Source organism: Oryzias latipes, chromosome 18 (genome assembly GCF_002234675.1).
Source record: "Oryzias latipes chromosome 18, ASM223467v1".
Classification (NCBI taxonomy): domain Eukaryota; kingdom Metazoa; phylum Chordata; class Actinopteri; order Beloniformes; family Adrianichthyidae; genus Oryzias; species Oryzias latipes.
This window is the reverse complement of record NC_019876.2, coordinates 681,389-703,029: the sequence shown is the minus strand read 5'-3', so window position 1 is coordinate 703,029 and position 21,641 is coordinate 681,389. Positions and strand designations below refer to the sequence as shown.

The 21,641-nt window shown below is 44.4% G+C and overlaps 2 protein-coding genes across 5 annotated transcripts in view; one reads left to right on the top strand and one right to left on the bottom strand.

The window, feature by feature from the left end:
• Window positions 1-260: 260 nt before the first annotated feature.
• On the bottom strand, window positions 261-4,519 carry LOC101158559 (zinc finger BED domain-containing protein 4). 2 transcript variants are annotated; one of them, XM_023966229.1, is made up of 5 exons: window positions 4,049-4,519; window positions 2,783-2,841; window positions 2,586-2,691; window positions 953-2,131; window positions 261-800 (listed from the first exon to the last, which is right to left on the bottom strand). In XM_023966229.1, the coding sequence occupies exons 1-5, from the start codon at window positions 4,266-4,268 to the stop codon at window positions 475-477; spliced, it is 1,890 nt and encodes a 629-aa protein (XP_023821997.1). In that variant the 5' UTR covers window positions 4,269-4,519; the 3' UTR covers window positions 261-474. The 2 variants fall into 2 exon arrangements, with proteins under 2 accessions (XP_023821997.1, XP_023821998.1); XM_023966230.1 differs by having other exon boundaries at window positions 3,924-4,505.
• A 3,706-nt stretch (window positions 4,520-8,225) lies between these two features.
• Window positions 8,226-21,641, top strand: part of LOC105353778 (zinc finger protein 436) — a 101,214-nt gene continuing 87,798 nt past the window's right edge. For 2 of the 3 annotated variants that reach the window (XM_023966223.1, XM_023966224.1), the window contains exons 1-3: window positions 8,226-8,508; window positions 8,583-8,663; window positions 10,488-10,701. In XM_023966223.1, coding sequence (XP_023821991.1) covers window positions 8,289-8,508; window positions 8,583-8,663; window positions 10,488-10,701 — 515 coding nt within the window. In that variant the 5' untranslated portion in view covers window positions 8,226-8,288. Of the gene's footprint in view, window positions 8,509-8,582; window positions 8,664-10,487; window positions 10,702-10,806; window positions 10,908-11,276; window positions 11,522-11,627; window positions 11,843-21,641 lie in introns of all 3 variants that reach the window. The other variant, XM_023966225.1, reaches the window with a different exon arrangement.

Below are 21,641 nucleotides of genomic sequence, written 5' to 3'. Positions count from 1 at the left end.
CAGAACTTTAACTCTGCTTTCAGACAGCAACTCGTTTCTAGACTTTGGACTTCTGGTACTGTGTGCATCGTCAGCTTAGATTTCAGATCATGGAGCCTGAATCTACAGGAGACACCTGAGGACACCAGCAGACGTCTGCACAGTCTGTAGAGAAACGCTGCAGCTGCAACAAAAGGTTTTATCACAGAAAGGTTCCCGCCATTTGAGTCCAAGATTCTGCTTTTTATTGATTTTGTCGAGGAACACGTCAAGAACGTCTCTAGATTTTCAAATGTATTTATTATCCTTTAGACGGATTTCATTGACCATTAAAAGGTTTTCACCTTCCAACCGTTTTCCTTTTGAGTCGCTTCCTCTGCAGACCTGATGGTCTCACAGGTTCAGCTGTCGGAGCCTCTGCTGGTTCTGGTTCCGGTTCCTCCGTCAGGTGCAGCGGCTGTCAGAAGACGAGCTGCCGGCCGAGGACGTGACGTCTCAGATGTTCTTGTTGAGAAGCAGGATTTTCTCCGCCGCCTTTGGACTGAGCCGGTTCCGCTTCCGGCTGAAAACGTCTCCGGCTTTGGAGAAGACGCGCTCGAAGGGCACGGAGGACGCCGGGATGCACAGGTGCTTCTTGGCCAGGGAGAACAGGTGCGGGTAAATGTTTTTGTGCTCCTTCCAGTAGACCAGAGGATCCTGCGACCGCTCCAGGGGAGGATCCGTCATGTAGCGCTGGACCTCCAACGTGGCGTCCGCGGTGGCGTTGCTGTGGGTTCTCACCATGGAGGCCTGGTCGTCCAGACTCTTCCAGAGGTTGAAAGCTGGAGGACAGAAGGTGGAAACCTGAAATCAGAGAAGATCTAAACCTGATGGGTTCCAGGTTCTAGAGTGAACCTGGAGCAGGACTGTGGCAGAAACCGTGTCTGGACCTGTTGGTTTCATCGTCTCATCTACGTGACCTTCCGGTCCTCACCTGTGGAGGTCTGCTGAGCCGGACGCTCAGTGGGTCTGTCCGCCGCGGGCCTCACCAGCGCGGCACACTCGGCGGTCAGCGTTTGCACGGCCTGCTGGGCCTTCTCTTGGCAGCGGAAGCCGATGGTTTTGAACCGGGGGTCGAGCAGCGTGGCCAGCGACAGGACGGGGTTCTCCTCCAGGCCGTCGAACTCCCTCCTGAGGCCCGCGGACAGGTTCTGGCCCAGCAGCTCCGCCGTCACGTTGTCCGACTCCTCCGCCACCTCCTCGGTGGCGAGGAGCAGCATCTTGACCAGTGGGATCCCCATGGACCCCAACACCCGCTTCTGCTCCGACATCTCCACAGTCGCCGTGTAGAACGGCTTCAGCACCTGCAGGCAGGCCGCCGAGGTCTCGCTCTCGTCGCAGGACAGAGGCTCCACCTTGGCCCCGAGCGCCGTCAGGGCGGAGCCCACGGCCCGCCGCGCGTCCAGCAGGCTCTGCAGCATCAGGAAGGTGCTGGTCCAGCGCGAGCTCTCCTCCCGCACCAGCTTGGTCACCGGGAGCGCCAGCTTCTGCTGCTTGCTCCTCAGCTTCTCCTTGGCGGCGGCGCTGGACCTGAAGAGCGCCACCACCTCGCCCGCCCGCCTGCGCAGACCTTTCAGACCTGCGGTTTTGTCCAGAGCCCTCCGGACCACGCCGTTCAGGGCGTGGGCGATGCACTCAACGTGCGGTAGGGCCAAATCGTCCGCGGCGGCCACCATGGCCGGCGTGGTGTCGCTCACGAGGCACTTTACCTTCCCCTCAAGGCCCCACTCCGCCATCAGGGTCCTCTGAGCGTCCGCCACGTCCGTGGGACCGTGGTTCTGGGGGAACGGCAGAACCCCCAGCAGCACCGTGGCCAACTTGGAGTTTTCCAGCACGTAGTGACACGCCACCGCCAGGCGCGTGTCCGCGGACGTCCACAGGTCCACCGTCAGGCTGACGGCCTCCGCCTCCCGCAGCTGCGCCTGGGCGTCGGCCTTCTCCTCCTGGTAGCGGTCGTCCACCATCTTCTTCAGAGCCTGTTTGCTCGGCAGCGCGTAGGACGGGTCCAGCTTCTTCACAAAGTCCCTGAAGCCCCGATCCTCCACGATGGAGCAGGGCTGGGAGTCCTTCACCACCAGGTTGACCAGGGCCTGGTCCAGATCGTGCTTCTTGTCTGCCAACACACAACAGCCTTAAGGTGGAATGACAACACTCAGCAAAAGCATCGTTTTCCACAAATGTCTTCCAGCAAAGCCCTGGAAAATTCCCACAGGCCTCTGCAAAAAAACAGTGACATTCGTGAATTTAGACCACAATGCATTGCGTTTGAAGGATTTGTCATTTGAAAAATGTATGTAAATGTATTTTTTTATGAATCGTTTTCATCTTCAGAGCTCTGTGGATTCATAGTCTTTATAAAATGGTTATAATTATCAGGTGTTAAGGTCCAAAAGAAAAGATAAAGTAGTGTCCGTGTGTCGTTAAAATCCAGGACACTGTAGTATGACAGTCCCGGGCCGTACCGGGGGGGTGTCCAGAAACGACCAATCACCACAACGATGAGAAGATCAAAACATTCAGAGACAGAACATCGGTTCTGGGGTCTCTGCGTGTCCCCTGCGGCTCACCGTAGTCTGTTTCTAGAATGCCGTCATGCTTGGCCTTGAAGTGCCTCATCATGGACGACGTGTTGTTGTTGTAGGACAACTGCTGGGGACACAGCAGACACTGCAGCTGTGTGAAGAGGAGACCCCCACAGGTTAGTTCCTCGTCTCCACAAGGAGGACCAGCTCTGAATGAAGGGCAGGAGAAGAAACACACAAACCCTGTTTGGACCAATCAGCTCAAAGTGCTCCCACATCTGAGAACGGGGCCTCTTCCTGGCTGGAGGGGGGGAGAAAAAAGACAACCAGGAAATGAACGAACCACCGTCATCAGAGGAACGAGGAGCGCTTTCTGTCATCAGAGTGAAAACATCAGTTTAACTTTCATGGTAGGTAGTAAAGGCAAGTAAACCTATTTATCTACGTATGTCGATGACACCATGATCTATCTATCCGTCTGTTTATCTAATGTATGTAACTATGTTTCTTATTACATGTTATCATGTTACTTATGCATTACCATATTATCAAGTGTGTATTATGTGTGTGTGTGTGTGTGTATGGACCAATATTAATATATATATATATATATATATATATATATATATATATATATATATATATATATATATATATATATATATATATATATATATAAGTAGTATTTGTATTTTACTTCAACAATTATTAATAGTTAAATATTTTACGACAGAGATAAACAGAAATGCTAACATTAAAACGTGTAAAATTATGCATAAATTATGCTGTAATATAATCAATGTAGTCAATTAAAACAATTTTATTTTACATTTTTATGAGCTTTTTAATGCAAGGGGTCATGGGAAATGGGTCCCTTTTGAAACCAGCCACTAGTGGTCGTTACAGGAAGTGTAACACAGCACCTCCGGGTCAGTTTTATCAGAACAGAAAGGATTCAACTACAACCTGGATTACAAAAACACGTTGTATATTTGGAGTAGTTTATGGTGTCAAATAATTTGGTTTGGTCTTTAATTATTAATACTCTGTTAATATCTAGGATTTTTTTCATTCATAAGAACAGATTTTTAAAAATCAAAACATTTTTAATACATTTCATAAACAGATATTTTTATATTGTTTTATATTCTACATTTATGAAAAACAAAAGAAAACTGTACATTTTTAATAAAGATAACATGCTGTAACTAAAACAATGTGACATTTGTATTACACTACAATTCTAATGTTATTTTATTTGGTTGTGTTTTATTATTTTCTTTATTTTATTTATTTGTGTTCTATTCATGTGAATATTTATGTCATCTTTTGAAGTTCTGATAAAAAGTAAATAAACAGCTGCAGACTGGGAGCTAACGTCACCGAGAGGCATGATGGGTAATGGCCGCATCAGCGCCAACATGGCGGCTGCTGTCTGCCGCTTCTCTGTTGATCGCGCCAAAAGCTGTCAAAGTCCCTCTTTAGACCAGAACCGGACCAGAACCCACTGTTCTCCGAGGAGCCCTCGGGCTGCAGGTACTCCAGCTGCCTCCTCTGCTCCTCGATCTCCTGCTTCAGCTCGGACGTCTTCACCTCGTAGTCCGCCATGGTCCTCTCCATCTCCTCGATGATGTCTCGCGCGGCCAGGTTCAGCTCCTCCGCGATGAAATCCCGCAGAATCCCGCATTTGCTGAGGTGCGTGAGTCCCCGGGGAGAGCCCGGCTCCATGTCATGAGCGGCGCGGAGGAGCAGCGGGGCCGCGGAGGTGGAGCGGAGGCCTCGGAGCCCGCAAACCCTCCCGAAGCGGAGGGATTCGAAACGAGAGCCGGAGCCGTGTGGGCTTCATCCCGAACGCCGCCGATGGCAGCCGAAGCCTGCGGCGTCACCGCTGCTTCACTGCTTCATTGGTTCGAAGGGTTTGGAAGCGCCGCGGTGGTTGGAGGATTCGGCGCGCTGGATGCTTCAAAGCTTTCAATTGGTTCAGAGCGGCTCCTTTGTCTGTCTGTGGAGGGGACACGGGGGCGGGGCAGATGACGTCATTGCTGCTGAGAAAATCAGATGTAATGTGAAAATGATAATAATGTGAAAAATATCAGTTTCTGACCAAAACAAAACCCGACAGGACCTGAAACCTTTAGGACGGGTTAGTTGGAACAGTTCTATGTTCTTTAATCTCAACGTTCCACAAATGTTATCAGTGCGTTTTTATTCACAATATTTTATTGAATTTAAAATATTTCTGTAAAGTTTTATAAAATATACTATGATTGTGCGGCTGGTAGGTTTTATTTTTCTTAATAAAGACGGTAAAATGACTTTCACAGCAGATTCACATCCATCACCTCAAACATCTGCCTGACACACAACAGAACTGAACCTGTTATGATCCAAACATCACTGATCTGGACGTCACCAATGCCTGTTCTCCTCCTGCTCCTCTTTCCTGGAAACTCTCCTCTCCACTCACACTTCCATGGTTTCAGCAAACTTCTCCATCACTTCCTGTTTCCTCCCCCCACATGTCCGTCAGAGTCTCCTCCAATCCGCTCGCTGCCTTGGTTCTCCTCATCCATCTTTCTTCAGAGATTCTCCTCCTCCTCCCTTCACTCCTCCATCAGGATCTCCTCCTCGGTTCCGTCCTCTCCATGACCAAACATCTGAAATCCGAGCTCCACCTGTCCTCCTCCACCACCTCCACCACCAGCTCTGGAACACGCGTGCTCCTCTGTCTTTTTTTATTTTTTATTTATAGAACACAATACAAAACAATACCACAACATTTACATAAAACTTACAAAATATGGCGAATACAAAAGAGAATACTACAATTTGAAAGGAAGCAAAAAAGAAAATTCTTATCAGTATGCAAACATAAACCTATTTATATTCATAATCATAGAGAAATTAGGGAAAAGTATAACATAAGAAAACAACAATTTCAGAGTTGGATAGTGTTACAAAGTGCAGGGTGATACAAAATATAAATAAACTGTCTTAGACATCAGGAATATCACTCAGGGTGTCATAAACTGTTATGGCTTTAGGTGAGTCGATTAACTTTATGGATTTTAAGATTATGACTTCTTTGGAAAACAAGTCCATGATGAATGGTAATTTATTTTTAACCATTTGTAAACATCCAACCAAAACACTTGTACAACATTACACAGGAAAAATATGTGGTCGATGTCTTCAACAGCATTTTGGCAGAAGGAACAGCTGTTGTCATCAATGTTGAAACGTAATCTAAGTAGTTCTTTGGAAGGATAAATATCATTCATAATTTTGAAGTGTGTTTCTTTAACTTTTGGGGGAATAGGAAGTTTCATGAAATCGGTTCTTAATTTAGTAACAACATTTCGTTCAAATTTCTGCAGTATATTATTTTTGTTCTGTCGACCAGGAAAAAACCTTTCAATGAACCAATTTCTGATAAATGAGTTATTACATTTTCTGTCCATTAGAGGGCGCCCTTCAATTGACAATGTGGCTAACTGTGGTTTTATCCTTAAATGTGTCATTGTGTTTCTTGTTAGAAATACAAATTCTCGAGGAAGAGAATTGCGTACTTTTAAGAATTCTGAAATAGGAGGATTAAAGTTATGTTTTAAACAAAATTGCTCATAATCTAATAAATTTCCCTCCGTATCCATCAGATCAGACACCGACCAGACACCTCTGTCAAACCATTCATCAAAAAACAAAGATTTGTTTCTGTGGAGGATGTATCTGTTGTTCCAAATGATATTTGAGTGTGGCGAGAAATTATGCACATACAAGATTTTCCAGTACAGCAGAATTTGTTTGTGGAACTCTGATAATGCTATAGGGAGCTTATTAATGTCAAAATCACTAATAAGCATCAACTTTAACCCGCCTAATTTGTTAAATAAATAATTTGGGACACAAAACCAGAAGGATTGGTTGTGTTTGATCCACGATTTCAACCAGTTTATTTTCAGGGTTCCGTTAAGGCTGCAGTCAAAATCAATAACTTTGAGACCCCCATCCTTAAATTCTTTGACCATGTATTTTTTTTTCATGTAATGAGGCTTGTTTCTCCAAATAAAGTTAAACGTCATTTGGTTGATGGATTTGATCATTTTGTTTGGGATGGCATTAGAGGAAGATGGATAAATACATCTAGACAAACCCCCCATCTTTGTCAGACAGATGCAGCAGCCATGTGTCTTTTTGGAGCCACATATTCAACCTGGTCTTACATTCATCAAGTTTTTCACCCACATTCCTTGATTGGCTTATTTTTTGATCTTTGTTGATATAGATGCCCAAGTATTTAATTTCTGATTTAATGGGAATCTGATTGATTTCTTTTAAGGGTGTGTCATGAATAGCCAACAGTTCACATTTCTTTAAGTTTAAGTTTAACCCTGATGCTTTGGAAAAGTGTTTGACTTTTTCAATAGCTGCTTTAATTTGACGCTCATCTTTTAAAAATAGTGTTGTGTCGTCTGCTAGCTGGCTAATAATCATCTCTGTGCCCAAGACATTGAACTTTTTGATTTCACTACAATTCTTAATATAAATGGCCAACATTTCAGTAGCTAATAAGAACAGATATGGAGAGATGGGACAACCTTGAGGGATTCCTACAGCAACTTTGAAACTTGGGGTGGTGCCATTAGGAAGGATAACACAGCTGTTGATATTCTGATATAGACCATAGATCAGGTTTCTAAATTTAGTCGTGCTCCTCTGTCTTCCACCGCAGTCCAGTTTGTGTGAACGTCACGACACGGGGGGGGGGGGGGGGGGGGGGGGGTTAAACCGGGTCAATACTTTTTTCTTTTTTCAATTCAGTTTTTCTTTTATTTAAAACACAAAACAAATAAATAAACTAAAGCTTTCTAAATAAACTGGTAAAACAGAATAAGTGTGTCTGAAGGAGAGAAATCCAGTGGGATCCAGCCTGTTTAAGACTTTATTATTATTTTATTCCATGACGGGAAAATTCTTCTGTCTGCAGCGGGAAAACAGCTGTCCAGAAATGACACTGATGATGTTTGATGTGACACTAAAACACAAGAATGTGTCCATTAATGTCCATTCATGAAGCCCACAGCATTTATTCATTCAGGGTTTTTATTCAGATCAAGACAAAAACAGAAAAATGTGGAAGTTTTTACCAGAACCTTCAGAAAGAAAAAAAAGAAACGAGTTCAGTCTGAAATAACTCCAAACTACATCTAAATCATGAATTCAACAAGTATGTTTCATTTAAGTTTCCTGATTTTCAACCCGCCGGTCTCCATCGTATCGACCAGCGAGGGAACTTTGATCAGTGCCTCGCGCAGTCCGTCCGCCAAAGCCGTCCGGCAGGAAACACTGCCGCACCGACAGAGGCCATGTCCGAATTCCCTTTTGTTAAAACATGTTCAAAGTACTTTATTTATTTTAAAACTACCTTAAGTTTTTAATGTAAATGTTAATACAGCTTATTTGACTTTTACATAATATTCCATTGAACTGTTACCTTATCAAAACGGTCGAAATACATGTTGAAGTAATATTTATATAGGTTGGGTAAATAATGATAGATATATTAAAAGCGTTGCATTAAATATCATCAATTAAATGTATTTTTACACAGATCCAACATTTTGTGAATCGGGTTTTTAAAGATCTGTTTCTACACGGATCACAATAAAGGTTACACCGTCACGAGCAAGAGACCACCGCGAAAGTTCGTGACGAAAATCCAAAGGTGGAAATAATAAAGTCTCAAGGATGTTTTTCTGCACCACCGACAGCGAGAGCTTCTCCAAGGCCGACATCCTCCGAGGGATCATCACCGAGAAGCTCAGCATCGCCACCCGCGACATCCTGGCGGTGGTGGAGAGGACGGTGGCCGACTACGAGGAGGAGGCGTCGGGCTTCAGGCGGAGGATCGCGCGGCAGGAGCGGCAGCTGGAGCTGCTGCAGCCCCGGGTTCGCCTCCGCAGGCCGCGTAAGTTCTGGCAGTGCAGCGGACGTTCGTCAGCTTCTATCCTGGGTTAAATTCTGTCTTTGTCCCGGGAAAAGTGTTGGAGCCCGAACCGCGTGGCTACGAGGAGCTGGCCGTGCAGGAACCGCCGAAGGAGGAGCTGCTCCCCCCGCCGCGTGGTCAGTTGGAGTCGAGCACGTGCGCAACAAACACATTTAACTTTCGCGAGGGTTATGTGACACAACATTCCTCTCAACGCAAAATGAGCCCCAGAAACAAGTCTGGATATAGTAACCTGCCCCTCAGCGGCCCCCCTCCTCTGGCCCTCCTTCATTTGCCCCCTGAACCCCCCTTTAGGACCGCAGTCAAGTGGTCCACATCTGTTCTGTGGAAGTGCGAAGTTTAACACTGACAAGAGTCAATTTTCTTCACACTTGCTGTGATGGTCATGAACATCATTACCAACAATATTCCAGTGAAATTTTTGCGTCACCTTAAATGAAGCAACTTTAGAAAGAGTTGACACGACCAGATGTTCCCTTTACCTGGAGTTTCTTCATTCCTGTTTGATTCCATGTCATCTTCAACAACACAAAACACTCTTTCAGTGTTAAATCTCACTTTTAGAATCTGTCTGATTATATTTCAGACAAACATGTTATTTCTGGTAGTTTATTATAGAATGAACAGACATGCAGTCTAAATGAATACATTTGTACATCAAATAACAGTATAGGGCTCAGTAACTCTCATTGATTTCTGAGTACAGTCCATGTTATTGATAATGGGTAACCGTGACATGATGGCTGATATTAGCGCTTTATATTCAGCTCGCTGGGCGCGTTTACCGTAAACTAGGATGTAAACGCGCATGCGCAAAGTCTGACGGCTAGCGAGACCGCACCTCCACAGATGTGGCTCACTTTCTCGTGGTGCTTTTATTCTCCTCTGATCCTCATCTGTTTCTCCTCTTGTCTCTTTATCTGTCTCTTCTGATCATCCATTGGTTCTGCTTTGTCTGCTGCTCCGGTTCTCCTTCTGTTCCTCATATTTCTGTTCTTGTTTTTCCTCAGATCCGTGTTTATTCCCCTCCAGTTCATCCTCGGACTCTCGTCTCTTCCTCATCGTATCTTTATTCCACCATATCATATTTCTCCTCATATTGTCCTCCTCGTCATCAGGTTTTCCTGCTATGATCTTTGTTGGATGCTCATCTGTTCCTGCCTTGTCTGTGCCCCATCTTCATCTTCAATGAGCCTCCTCTGATCTTCATCCTTTCTCCTCTCATCCTCATTTGTTCCTCAATTTTGAGTTTCTCCTCTGTTGCTCCTTTGATCTTTCTCTGTTTCTTTTTGATCCTCTGGACAATCGGAGGAGAACTAAATCCTGATAGGCGTGTCTGTCTGGAGGCACAGCAAGGAGAGAGAAAGATCCTCAGATGAAGGAAAGAATGGATTGTTGAGTGGAGGTGGATTTGCTTTGATAACGTTTAAGTCATGTTAGCACTAAACTTAGAAGCAAGTTAGCTTTAGTTTCTGGAATGAACCCACCCACACAGTATGGAAGCGATTCTGTAGCATAATTAAAAATAAAAGTCAAAACCAGAAATGCTTTTTCATTTTAGAAGTGAAGCTGCTTATTTGATGCAGTTACATTTAGAAAATGAAAAAGCATTTCTGTTAGTCCATTTTCATTGTCAAATTACACATTTCTAAATACATTATGCTAAACATTTACCAGAGAACGTTTTGAAAATGAAATGTCAAATACCAGTTTCTTTATCATTTCAATTAAGTGACAGAATAAAGAAAAAGCATTTTGGTGGATTGCTGTTTCATTTTAATTTGATGTAAAAAAAATGCAGCTTCATTTTGAAAATGAAAAAACATTTCTAGTTTTGACTTTTATTTTTAATTATGCTACAGAATAGCTTCCATAACACAGAAGCATCAAGGAATAAATCAAATTTGTGAAGATCTGTCTTTTCTGTAAATGTATCTCAGTGGGAACCAAAAAGAAGAAAACAGTGTTTTTAGGCGTGGAAGACTCTGTGAGGCTCCACTTTCCTAAGAAGAATGACGACGAGGATGATGATGATGGTGCTGGTGCTTTTGATGATGAAGCTAGTGATGAAGAAGAGCAGCTGGCAGAACAGGTCCAGCCTTCAGCGAGTTCCAGGGAAAAGTCCAAGGATCCGGATTTTGAACTCCCAAGGAGGTGACAAACCTACGGCTGCTTTAACGGTTTAGAAGAAGAGAACCGTCCTCCTTTGAGCTGAATGGACTTGAAGACATGTTTTGTTTTTGGGTCCGTGTGTCACAGACCGCAGCGGCGCCCAGTCCGGCCCAGCAGCAGTCCGACCCACCTGAACCTCAGGATTCGGTTCATAAAGGACCCAAACGTGGATGTGTTACACAGTTCTGGTAAGTTCTCTGTGTCTTTAACCCTAAAATACCCAGAACTGTTGGTAATCTGGTGACTTTAGAACTGCAATCATCAGAAAATCCTGATCTGTTTTAGTCCCTTACCGGATTCACTTTGGAAACGTACACAAAGACGTAGGTTCCAAGGATTAGTTCCCAAACTGACAGCATTTGTAGCGATAGCTATGCTAATGGGGAAACTAATACGTCTGCCTTTGTTCTCCGCCGGTGCTGTACGGCAGTGAACTGGTTGCCATGGATTTGATTTATCACACTGGCTTTAGCTTTTCCAGGATCCAAACAGACCAGCTCATCACCTAATGATGAACCGTTTGAGGATCTTCTCTATGAATCTGGTTTCTCTCCTAGTTTTTAAGGACACTATTGTCCGGGACCTCAGCTTTCCTCAAAGTCTTCAAGAGTCAGACTTCGTGGATCTTCTCAGGTCCTCCTTCCCGCCACTGGCTGAGAGTGACAAAGACTTTGAGATCCACACACTCAACCAAAGTAAGAGGCTGATAAAACTGCAACTGAAGACCATGGCTCCCAGGGAGATCATCAGGAGCATGAAGTCCAACGCGCGGCAGGCAACCGTCCTCTTCATCAAGCTGAAGGTAGGTACTGGTTGAGCGAGACGTGGTGGAAAAGCAGGAATAATTTTTAGCTTAACAGCTGCTTAAAAGCCTTACATGCTGTTTGTGAAACGTTCAACACTTGCAGAGGCCAGAAGCTGAGAAGAAGTCAGAGGAAACGTCTGAAGAGAAACTCAAAGGAGCATCTGAGGAGATCAAGGAGAAATCTGAGGAGGAGAAAGAGGAGAAGCCGGAGGAGGACAATGAGGAGATGGAAGATTCCCACGTATCAACAGTAGAGGACACACCTTCATCTACTGATGCTGTACCAGAAGAAGAGGATGTAGCTGGACCGAGTTCAAGGTAATTGAAAAATAATTGTGTTGAATACCAAACCCAGTTTTCTGGTTCTGCTCCATAAACGTTCAAACCTGGCCAGCATCCAGACACCAGGTTTGTTTTTATACTGAATCCAAAACCAATATAAAGTTCCTCCTATCAGCTTTGGTTTCCCAGAGAGAACATTCTATCCAACTGCTTAGACCTGGGAGACAACTTCTTTGTTAAGAAATGCCCTTTCATGGTCTCCTGTGTGCTGGATACCTCTCAAAGGAATCATGACACTCACCTGTGCTTGAATACCTGTTAAGTAGAATTTTGTAGTCTTTGGCTTTTCTCCTAAGACTATGACAGGGGTGTATTCATGTTTGCAACATGTGCTGGACTTTATTTGTTAGGAAAATCAGTTCTTTGTGTGTGCAAATTGACATGTCTTGTTTGGAATCAATGGTCCACCTTTGTAGGTGTAATTGTAGTATAGTAATGTTGATTCTGAAAGGACACTACAGGTCCTGACATGATACTTGCCTACTGACTAAAGAAACTCATTGTACTCCATGAGCGCCTGGCAGCACAAATGAACCAGCTGCTAAGAGATGTGATTCACCCCGAATGGCAAACAGAAGGGCGAACGATCCTGATCCAGAAGGATCCCTCAAAGGGTGCAGTCCCATCCAACTACCGGCCAATAACCTGTCTCTCCACAACGTGGAAGCTCATGTCAGGCATCATTGCAACCAAGATAAATAGGCACATGGATCAATTCATGAGTAACACACCGAAGGGCATTGGTAGAGACTCCAGAGGAGCCAAACACCAACTCCTGGTGAACAGAACAGTCGCTCAAGACTGCAGGTCACGACACACCAACCTGTGCACAGCCTGGATTGATTACAAGAAGGCCTATGACTCAATGCCACACATGGATCACTGAATGCTTGGAGCTGTACATCATCAACAGGACTCTAAGAGCCTTCATAGGAAACTCAATGAAGCTTTGGAAAACCACCCTTGAAGCCAATGGGAAGCCACTTGCACAAGTGTCCATCAAATGTGGGATATGCCAAGGTGATGCTCCGTCCCCACTGCTGTCCTGCATAGGTCTGAACCCCCTCAGCCAAATAATCAACAAGACTGGCTATGGATACCGACTCAGAAATGGGGCCAACATCAGTCACCTCCTCTACATGGATGACATCAAGCTATATGCTAAGAGCGAGCGTGACATTGACTCCCTGATCCACACCACCAGGATCTACAGTACTGACATTGGGATGTCATTCGGGCTCCAGAAATGCAGCCGGATGGTGACAAAGAGAGGCAAGGTAGTCCACACAGAAGGGGTCTCACTCCCAGAAGGAACAATAGCAGACATCGAAGACGGCTCCAAGTACCTTGGAATTCCGCAGGCACGTGGCAACCTGGAGCAGGCAACAAGGTAAGCTGCAACAGCTAAATACCTCCAACGAGTAAGTTGGAGGTATTGAGAAGCTCAATGGCTTCTCAGCCATTGAGCTGGCTGAGAAGCCAGCTCAATGGCAAAAATAAGACCCGGGCAATAAACAGCTACGCACTGCCAGTTATCAGATACCCTGCAGGAATAATAAGATGGCCAAAGGAAGAGATACAGATCATGGATGTTAAAACACGAAAGATTCTCACCATGGATGGAGGGTTCCATCCCAAATCCAGCACCCTGAAGGCCCGTACACACCGGGATGAATATTCGCCAGCGTTTTTCGCCACGTTTTTTGTGTTTACACCCAGGCGATTTTCACTGACGATGAGCCGAGCGAACATGCAATTTCCTTCCCTGACATTAGATGGAGCTTAATGTAAACAGAAATACTCCTGTACACAAGGTGGCGCTGCGCAACTTTACGCTTCTTAAACTCGCTTTTCCCTCAGAAGAAGAGAGCAAGTATTTACGCGCTTGTCAGAATCATACAAAGAAAACATGAATATTATAATATAATATAACATATGCTTGGTTCGGGGATATTTTAGAATGTCCGTCATTATTTCTTCGCGGCAGTGTAGACGCTACTCGGCGTCTATCTTCTTCGCTGGTATGTGTGCTCAGCAAGGCAGTTTTGTGTTTGAGTGCCCCCAAGTTGCGTTTTACTGTAACTTCAGAAGCTCCAGACACGTGTGCAAAAGCACATCTATTCTCATTGGTTGAATAGATTTCGACGCGACGCGTCAAAAAAAAAACGAACCCGAGGCGTTTTTTAAAAAGTGACGCTTTGACGCGTGGCGTTTTTTCGCGTCGGTGTGCACACTCACATTGGTGCCCTTTGTTTAGTCACGAGGCGTTAAACGTCGGCGAAAATCGCGGGTGAAATTCGTGGGCGAAATTCGTCCCGGTGTGAACAGGCCTTGAGACTGTATGCTAGCCGCAAGGAAGGAGGCCGAGGAGTAGTGAGCGTAGAAGCCACTATCCAGGATGAAACATTCAAGATGCATGAGTACATCAAGCTCAAGGCCCCAACTGACAGTGTGTTCAGTGAATGTCTCAGGCAATGGAGAGCAGAGGATACAGTGCTGGAGGAAAGATCATGGTAGGACAAACCCCTGCATGGGATGTACCAGCGGACCATAATTGAAGTGGCTGATATCAAGAAGTCCTACCAATGGCTAGAAAGGGCTGGCCTACAGGACAGCACTGATGAACTCATCCTGGCAGGTCAGGAACAAACCCTGAGCACCAGAGCCATAGAGGCTCAGATCTACCACACCAGACAAGACCCAAGGTGTAGATCTACCACACCAGACAAGAACCAAGGTGTTGATCTACCACACCAGACAAGACCCAAGGTGTTGATCTACCACACCAGACAAGACCCAAGCTGTAGGCTGTGCAAAGAGGCGCCTGAAACAATCCAGCACATAACTGCTGGATGTAAGATGCTGGCAGGTAAAGCATACATGGAGCGCCACAATCAAGTGGCTGGAATAATATACAGGAACATGTGTGTAGAATATGAACTGGAAACCCCAAGGTCAAAATGGGAAACACCTCCGAAGGTGGTAGAGAATGAGAGGGCAAAGATCCTGTGGGACTTCCAGATCCAGACTGATAGGATGGTAATGGAGAACCAACCAGACATTGTAGTGGTGGATAAAGAACAGAGGAAAGCTGTTGTGGTGGATGTGGCAGTGCCAAGCGATGGGAACATCAGGAAGAAGGAACATGAGAAACTGGAGAAATACCAGGGACTCAGAGAAGAACTGGAGAAAGCCTGAAAAGTGAAGGTGACAGTGGTGCCTGTGGTAATTGGAGCACTCTGGGCAGTAATACTGCTTGTCCAGGTTGTGGCATGCGGAACAACGAAACGCTTCCCGACCTTATTGTGGCACCATAAGTGAGATAACCCGAACTGGTTTCATTAGATTCTTATGGAAGCGCCATGAGTCAGTGTCACTGTGTGAGCACCAACATGTTTAGTGAGATGAGCTGTTACGGTCTGAGCGAACTGTGACTAAAGAAACATTTAGCCAAACCTTAAAGCAGACTGAAGACTTTTATAGTCTGGTTCCAAAACTAAATCCTTTTCTCACCTCTGTGGTGGGAGTTTGTATCCACGAAAACGGTTTAGGTTTTAATGGCCCTCAACATCTCAGTTTACTTTTGATGGTAATTGTTGGGTAAGTATGATCTTTGATTGGCAAGATGGTGGGAAATCGTCTGTTATGCGAACATTCGTCAGCTCACTGATCATTAACAGTGGATTCATCACGTGATCTCAAATGGCCATTACAAACCTTTCCGATATCAAACCATTTGCTTCCTCCTGTCCTTTCAAGTCTCTGGAAGTGAGCATTTATTGATTTACCTGATGAAAGAACAAATGTTCAGACATCAGAATCCCCTTTACTATGTTCACCAAGTAATGTGAGATTTTTGCTCCTCTGCAGCTCGGGTCCTCATGGTTTCAGGGAGGAAGCCGGGTCCAAAGAGTCACCGGAACCTCAAAGGGACTCTGAGCTAGACGATGTGGATCAAGATGATGCCTCTGCTGAGGATCCAGAATGGAAACTGGAGTCCAAGCAGCAAATAGAGGTGAAGAAAACAGCAGATAAAAGTCCAGGAGAACGGCGGAAAAAAAGGGTCTGTAAAGTTTGTGGGTGCTGCTACAAATCCCTGGGCAGTTTGATCAAACACACGTGGACTCACATGGACGAACCTCAAAGAGTTTGTGGCGTCTGTGGAGACACTTTTGAATCTCCGGACGAGTTGAAGGAACATCTGAGAACCTACGATAAAGTCCACAAGTGTGAGGAATGTGGGAAAACGTTTGTTAGCATCCGCAATTTCAAAAGACATTTAGACCTGCACTCCAGAAAGGTGGACATCCAGTGTGACGTTTGTGGGAAAAAGTTTGTAACCAAGAATGGACTGAGCTTGCACCGCTGGAGCCACACAGAGGAACGGCCATACAAGTGCGATCTTTGTGATAAGGCCTTTGGTCTGAAAAGTCTTCTGAAGGCTCACAGGAGGAGCCACGATGAGAACCAGTGCCACATCTGCAGGAAGAGCTTCTCTAGCACCCGAGCTTTGTCTTGGCACCTGATGAGTCACTCTGAAAAGCGGCGCTTTGCCTGTGACATTTGTGGGAAGCGTTTTAAAAACCCCAATACTCTGAACAGCCACAAGAAGATTCACATGGACAGAGAACGGTCGTTCCTCTGCCATATCTGCTGCAAAACCTTCTACTGCAACGGAACGCTCAAAGTTCACATGACGACCCACAGCAGCGAGAGGCCCCACGCCTGCCAGGACTGTGGTAAAGGCTTTGTGGCAAAAGCAGAGCTAAAGAAGCACCAACGAGTTCACACCGGAGAGAGACCATATGCCTGCTCCCTCTGTGGACGGCGCTTTAAACAAAAGATGGCTCTAGACAGCCACATAAGAAGTCACTTAGGCATCAAACGCTTTACCTGCACACAGTGCGGGAAGGCCGTTTCACGGCTGGAACACCTGAAGGTCCACATGAGGACCCATAGTGGAGACAGACCCTACAAGTGCTCACTGTGCGACAAGGCCTTCACCCAGAGCCACTGTCTGAAAACACACATGATGAAGCTCCATCCTGGAGAGAACCCGAGCCAGAACCCAACCGGACCCTAAAGGACCTTTATCAGGACAAACCAAACAGACTTCTGCTTGTGTGCGGGCTTTCCATCGATCACTGAGCTTTCACTGTCTGATTAACCGTTAATGATGATTGTATGAGCCGAAGTCTCAGTTATTGTTTCAAGTCATCTGTGAATTCTGTACATTTTCTTCCATCTTTGTGGGGTGAAAGTCTTCAAAGTTCCAACACTTCATTCTGATTGAATTAATGCAACTTCTATGTTAAAGACTAAAGTCCTGTGATTTTGCTTCAGACGACATGTTGGCCTAAAAAGTTTTCTAATCTTGCTTGATGGGTATACGGATCCTGAAGTTAAGTCATGGCAACTGGACTTAAAATCGTCTTTCTTTAAAATGTTCTTTGATAGATTTTAAGTCCAGTTGCCATGACTCAACTTAAAGACAAGTCTTACCTGGATGAATGAGGATCTTTACCGACCTAAGTAGCCAGTGTTCACATAACTCCTCGCGAAACCGTCCAGGTTCCATCTAGGGCTGCTCAATATGAGGAAAACTTGCGATTTGAGATACTAGTCATCAATATTGCAATGACAATATAACTTGCGACACGTGAAGAAATAGCAAAACAAATATAAACATAATTTGCATTTCACTGCAACAGTTTAATTTAAATGAGATTCAACATAACTTAAATTGTTTCCTTGTTTGGGTTGAGTTGAAATTATTAATTGCTGCTGGTGGCTTTTCTTTTTTATTCTCATTCAGCAGTAAAATGGATGATTTAGATTTATTTATGGTGTAGCCGGACATGTGACCAAACTCTTCAAATAATTGCAGAAGAGCAGGTATAGATGAGTCTAAGTTGGAGAGATATAAAATAATATCATCTGCGTTCAATGACAATCTATGTTCTACGTGATTAATCGTGATACCAGAGATGGTTGGATGAGCACATACTGCCAAAGGGCATCCCAGCCCACACCCACGTTTAATATCAATAGGAGCAGAGACATTTTTGCTTGTTAAAATTTCAGCAGTTGGATTTGTGTAAAGTAACTGAACTCATTTGCGAAATGTTTCACCAAAGCCAAATTTTGCTAGAACGCTGAGAAGAAAAGGCCATTCGACCTTATCAAAGGCCTTACTCTGCATCCAAAGAAAGCAGGGCCTGATCCACAGTGTCTTTTACCCCATTGACGATATTTAACACTCTGTGAACATTGTGCAAGCCCTGGCGACCTAAAACGAAACCATTCTGATCCCTATGAACAACATGAGGGAGAGTATTCTGCAGACGCATAGCCAACATGTTACATAGTATTTCAAGGTCAGAGTTTAGTAAACTTGTAGGTCTCATGTTTTCACATTTATCACTTGGCTTTCCTGGCTTGGGTAGTAGAATGATTAGGGCACAGGTCATAGGTTTAGGAAGGGCTCCGTAATGAAATGATTCTTGAAGCATGTCTAACATTGGCTTTAGGATTTTATGTTGAAATTTTTTATAGAAGTCTATTGGAAACCCGTCAGGTCTTTCCAGAACGTGTATTTTTTCCGGCTTTTTTCATTTCTTCTACAATTATATTCTCTTCTAACTGCAGTTTGAAATCCTCTGGGATAACAGGTATAGATGAGTCTGTCAAGAAATGCTTTTTGAGCTTCATGATTTACATTGTCATAAAGATTGCAGAAGAAGTTTTTTAATTCGGTACTTATTTCCTTTGGGTCCTCTACAGTTGTGCCATTTTTGTTAATTATTGAAGTTATGTTTTTTTGGGCCTCAAACTGTTTAATTTGCCAGGCTAAGATCTTTCCAGGCTTGTCTCCTTGTTCATAGAAAGTTTGATTTAACCTCAAGATATCTGAGGCTGCACGATCTGTTGACTCCTTATTATACTCAGCTCTCAAAATTTCTAATTCTTTTTCAGCTTGCTGATCTTTGAGACGACTGTTGTTGTGAATTTGGGCTATACAAATAAAATTGAATTGAATTGAAAATCTTTATTTGGATACACTTTCTCCTCAGTTGTTCTTATTCTGTCTTCTAATTATATTCTTTTTTTTGCACAATTCTCTTGATTTTGATGAAGTATAGGAAATTATATGCCCTCTTTAAACAGCTTTAAATGCCTCCCATCTTACTCTGGCTGAAGTTTGAGTAGTGTTCATAGTAAAATATTCATCTATTTTATTCCCTACAAATTCAATATGAGACACTGAATATAAAGACCCCTGCCATCCTCTGCTTATTTTGACATTATCCTCTTCCAGAGTGTGAGTCTCCTGGAGGAAAACAATTTTAGACCCAACATCTTTTATCTTATTCATAACCTGTTTCATTTTTTTTTGTTTTGTTCAAGCCCCTGCAGTTCCAAGATGAGCATTTAACTTCAAAGTTTTGTGTCACTTAAACAATGTTGGATAACATTTCCTACATGTATAAACGGGTCTGAGAGGTAAAACAAACACACAAACAATATCTCCAACGAGATGAACAACTTAACACACTAAACCCCTTCCCCATTTTTCCCAGCTAACTGGGCGACCCCCTGATGCATGCTGCTTCCGGCCGCATTCCATTACAAACGTAAATGATAAATGGCGTATACTTATATAGCGCTTTCTACCTTCTTACGAAGGCCCAAAGAGCTTTAAGGCCCGTACACACCAGGACGAATATTCGCCAGCGTTTTTCGCCACGTTTTTTGTGTTCACACCCAGGCGATTTTCGCTGACGATGAGCCGAGTGAACATGCAATTTCCTTCCCTGACATTAGATGGCGCTTAATGTAAACAGAAATACTCCTGTACACAAGGTGGCGCTGCGCAACTTTACGCTTCTTAAAGTCGCTTTTCACTCAGAAGAAGAGAGCAAGTATTTACACGCTTGTCAGAATAATACAAAGAAAACATGAATATTTCAAGCACCAGTAGCTCCAACTGGTGATTGGTTCAGGGATATTTTAGAATGTCCGTCATTATTTCTTCGCGGCAGTGTGTAGACGCTAATTGGCGTCTATCTTCTTCGCTGGTATGTGTGCTCAGCAAGGCAGTTTTGTGTTTGAGCGCCCCCAAGTGGTGTTTTACTGTGACTTCAGAAGCTCCAGACACGTGTGCAAAAGCGCCATTCTCATTGGTCGAATAGATTTCGACGCGAGGCGTCAAAAAAAAAAAAAACGAACCCGAGGCGTTTTTTTTTTTTTGACGCTTTGTCGCGTGGCGTTTTTTCGCGTCGGTGTGCACACTCTCATTGGTGCCCTTTGTTTAGTCACGAGCCGTTAAACGTCGGCGAAAATCGCCGGCGAAATTCGTCCCGGTGTGAACAGGCCTTTACAGTCACAGTCCCATTCACCCATGCACACACACATTCACACACACATTCATACACTGGTGGTGGCTCCGCTGCCGAAACACTGGCGCCAACCTCCCACCAGAGGCAAGGTGGGGTTCAGTGTCTTGCCCAAGGACACTTCGACACATGGGGGTGCAAGGCTGGAAGTGAACCTGCAATCTTACGATCAGGGGTCGACCGGCCTACCGCTGCTATTCTACTCTGCTAGCTTTAGGGGGAAGTTGTATCCTTTAGAAATGCAATCAGATGCTCCGTCTACTGTTTGGTGTGACGTACGTCTTCAAAAAATAAAATAAAGTAAAAAGTTACATATAAATAAAGTAAATGTATACCTTTTCAGTGTTCATAGTAACAAAAGGCAAGTAGGTTTATCTCTTACATGTATTAAAATAATGTTAAAAATTGTTTAACATAAAGGAACAGCCTGCGTAGTAATATTTTTCACTGTACTTGCAAACAACATAAACTTCAGACCCAAATTCACTTTCTAATATTTAAGACCAAACTGTATTTATTATTACTGTAACCTGCTGTTTCCTTTACACTTTTGTTAAGAGAGGGTCATAAAATTAAACAACATAAAAATGAACATATCCTGTGTGTTAAAGTCTTACTCTGTTTTTACCTTGTGAAGCAAGATTTCCATGTAGTTCTTTCATTTACTCCTTTGCCTTCTTGGATCATGGATATAAAACTCTGGGCCTCCTCTGCGTTGGGGAATTTCTGCACAACGTCTTTGTACGTCAGCACCAGTGTAGCTGGGGATGAGATGCCATGTCTCAGTCCAAGCTGGCACAGATGCTGGCCTGCGGCGTCTAACTGCTTACGCTGTTTGTGTACTTCTGCTGCCACATCGTTATAGAATCTCACACGCTGGTTCTAATATAGAATTTACTTTTTTGGATCTTGCTGCTTTGGACACTTGGAAATCTCATGGTCAGCGTTCTTGGTGGCGCGTCCGAACTCCTTTTCGGTCCAACCCGATGTGCTCGTTCTATGGTTAGGGGCTGCCAAAGTGGAGCGATATCCAGTACTTCAGGCAGCCAGCTTTCCAAAAACACTCATGCGTTGGAGCCTTCTGCACCTTCGGGTAGATTAACAAGTCGGAGATTATTCATTATTTTCTCCTCCAAATACTTGTTATTTTTCATCAGCTTCATTACTTCAGCATTCATGCTTGTTTGAACATCCTCACCCGGTTGATTTCCTCCAGCAGCGGCCGCCATTCCTCTGGTCACCGCAGCAGATTCCTTCTCGCGCGCGGCGTTAGCTGTTGTGCTAGCATTAGCGGTTAGCTTTTCCGTAGTTTGCGGCCCGAAGTCCGTCAATTTACATTGTGTGGATGGCTTCGGCCTTTCTTTACCTCTATTGCCAGT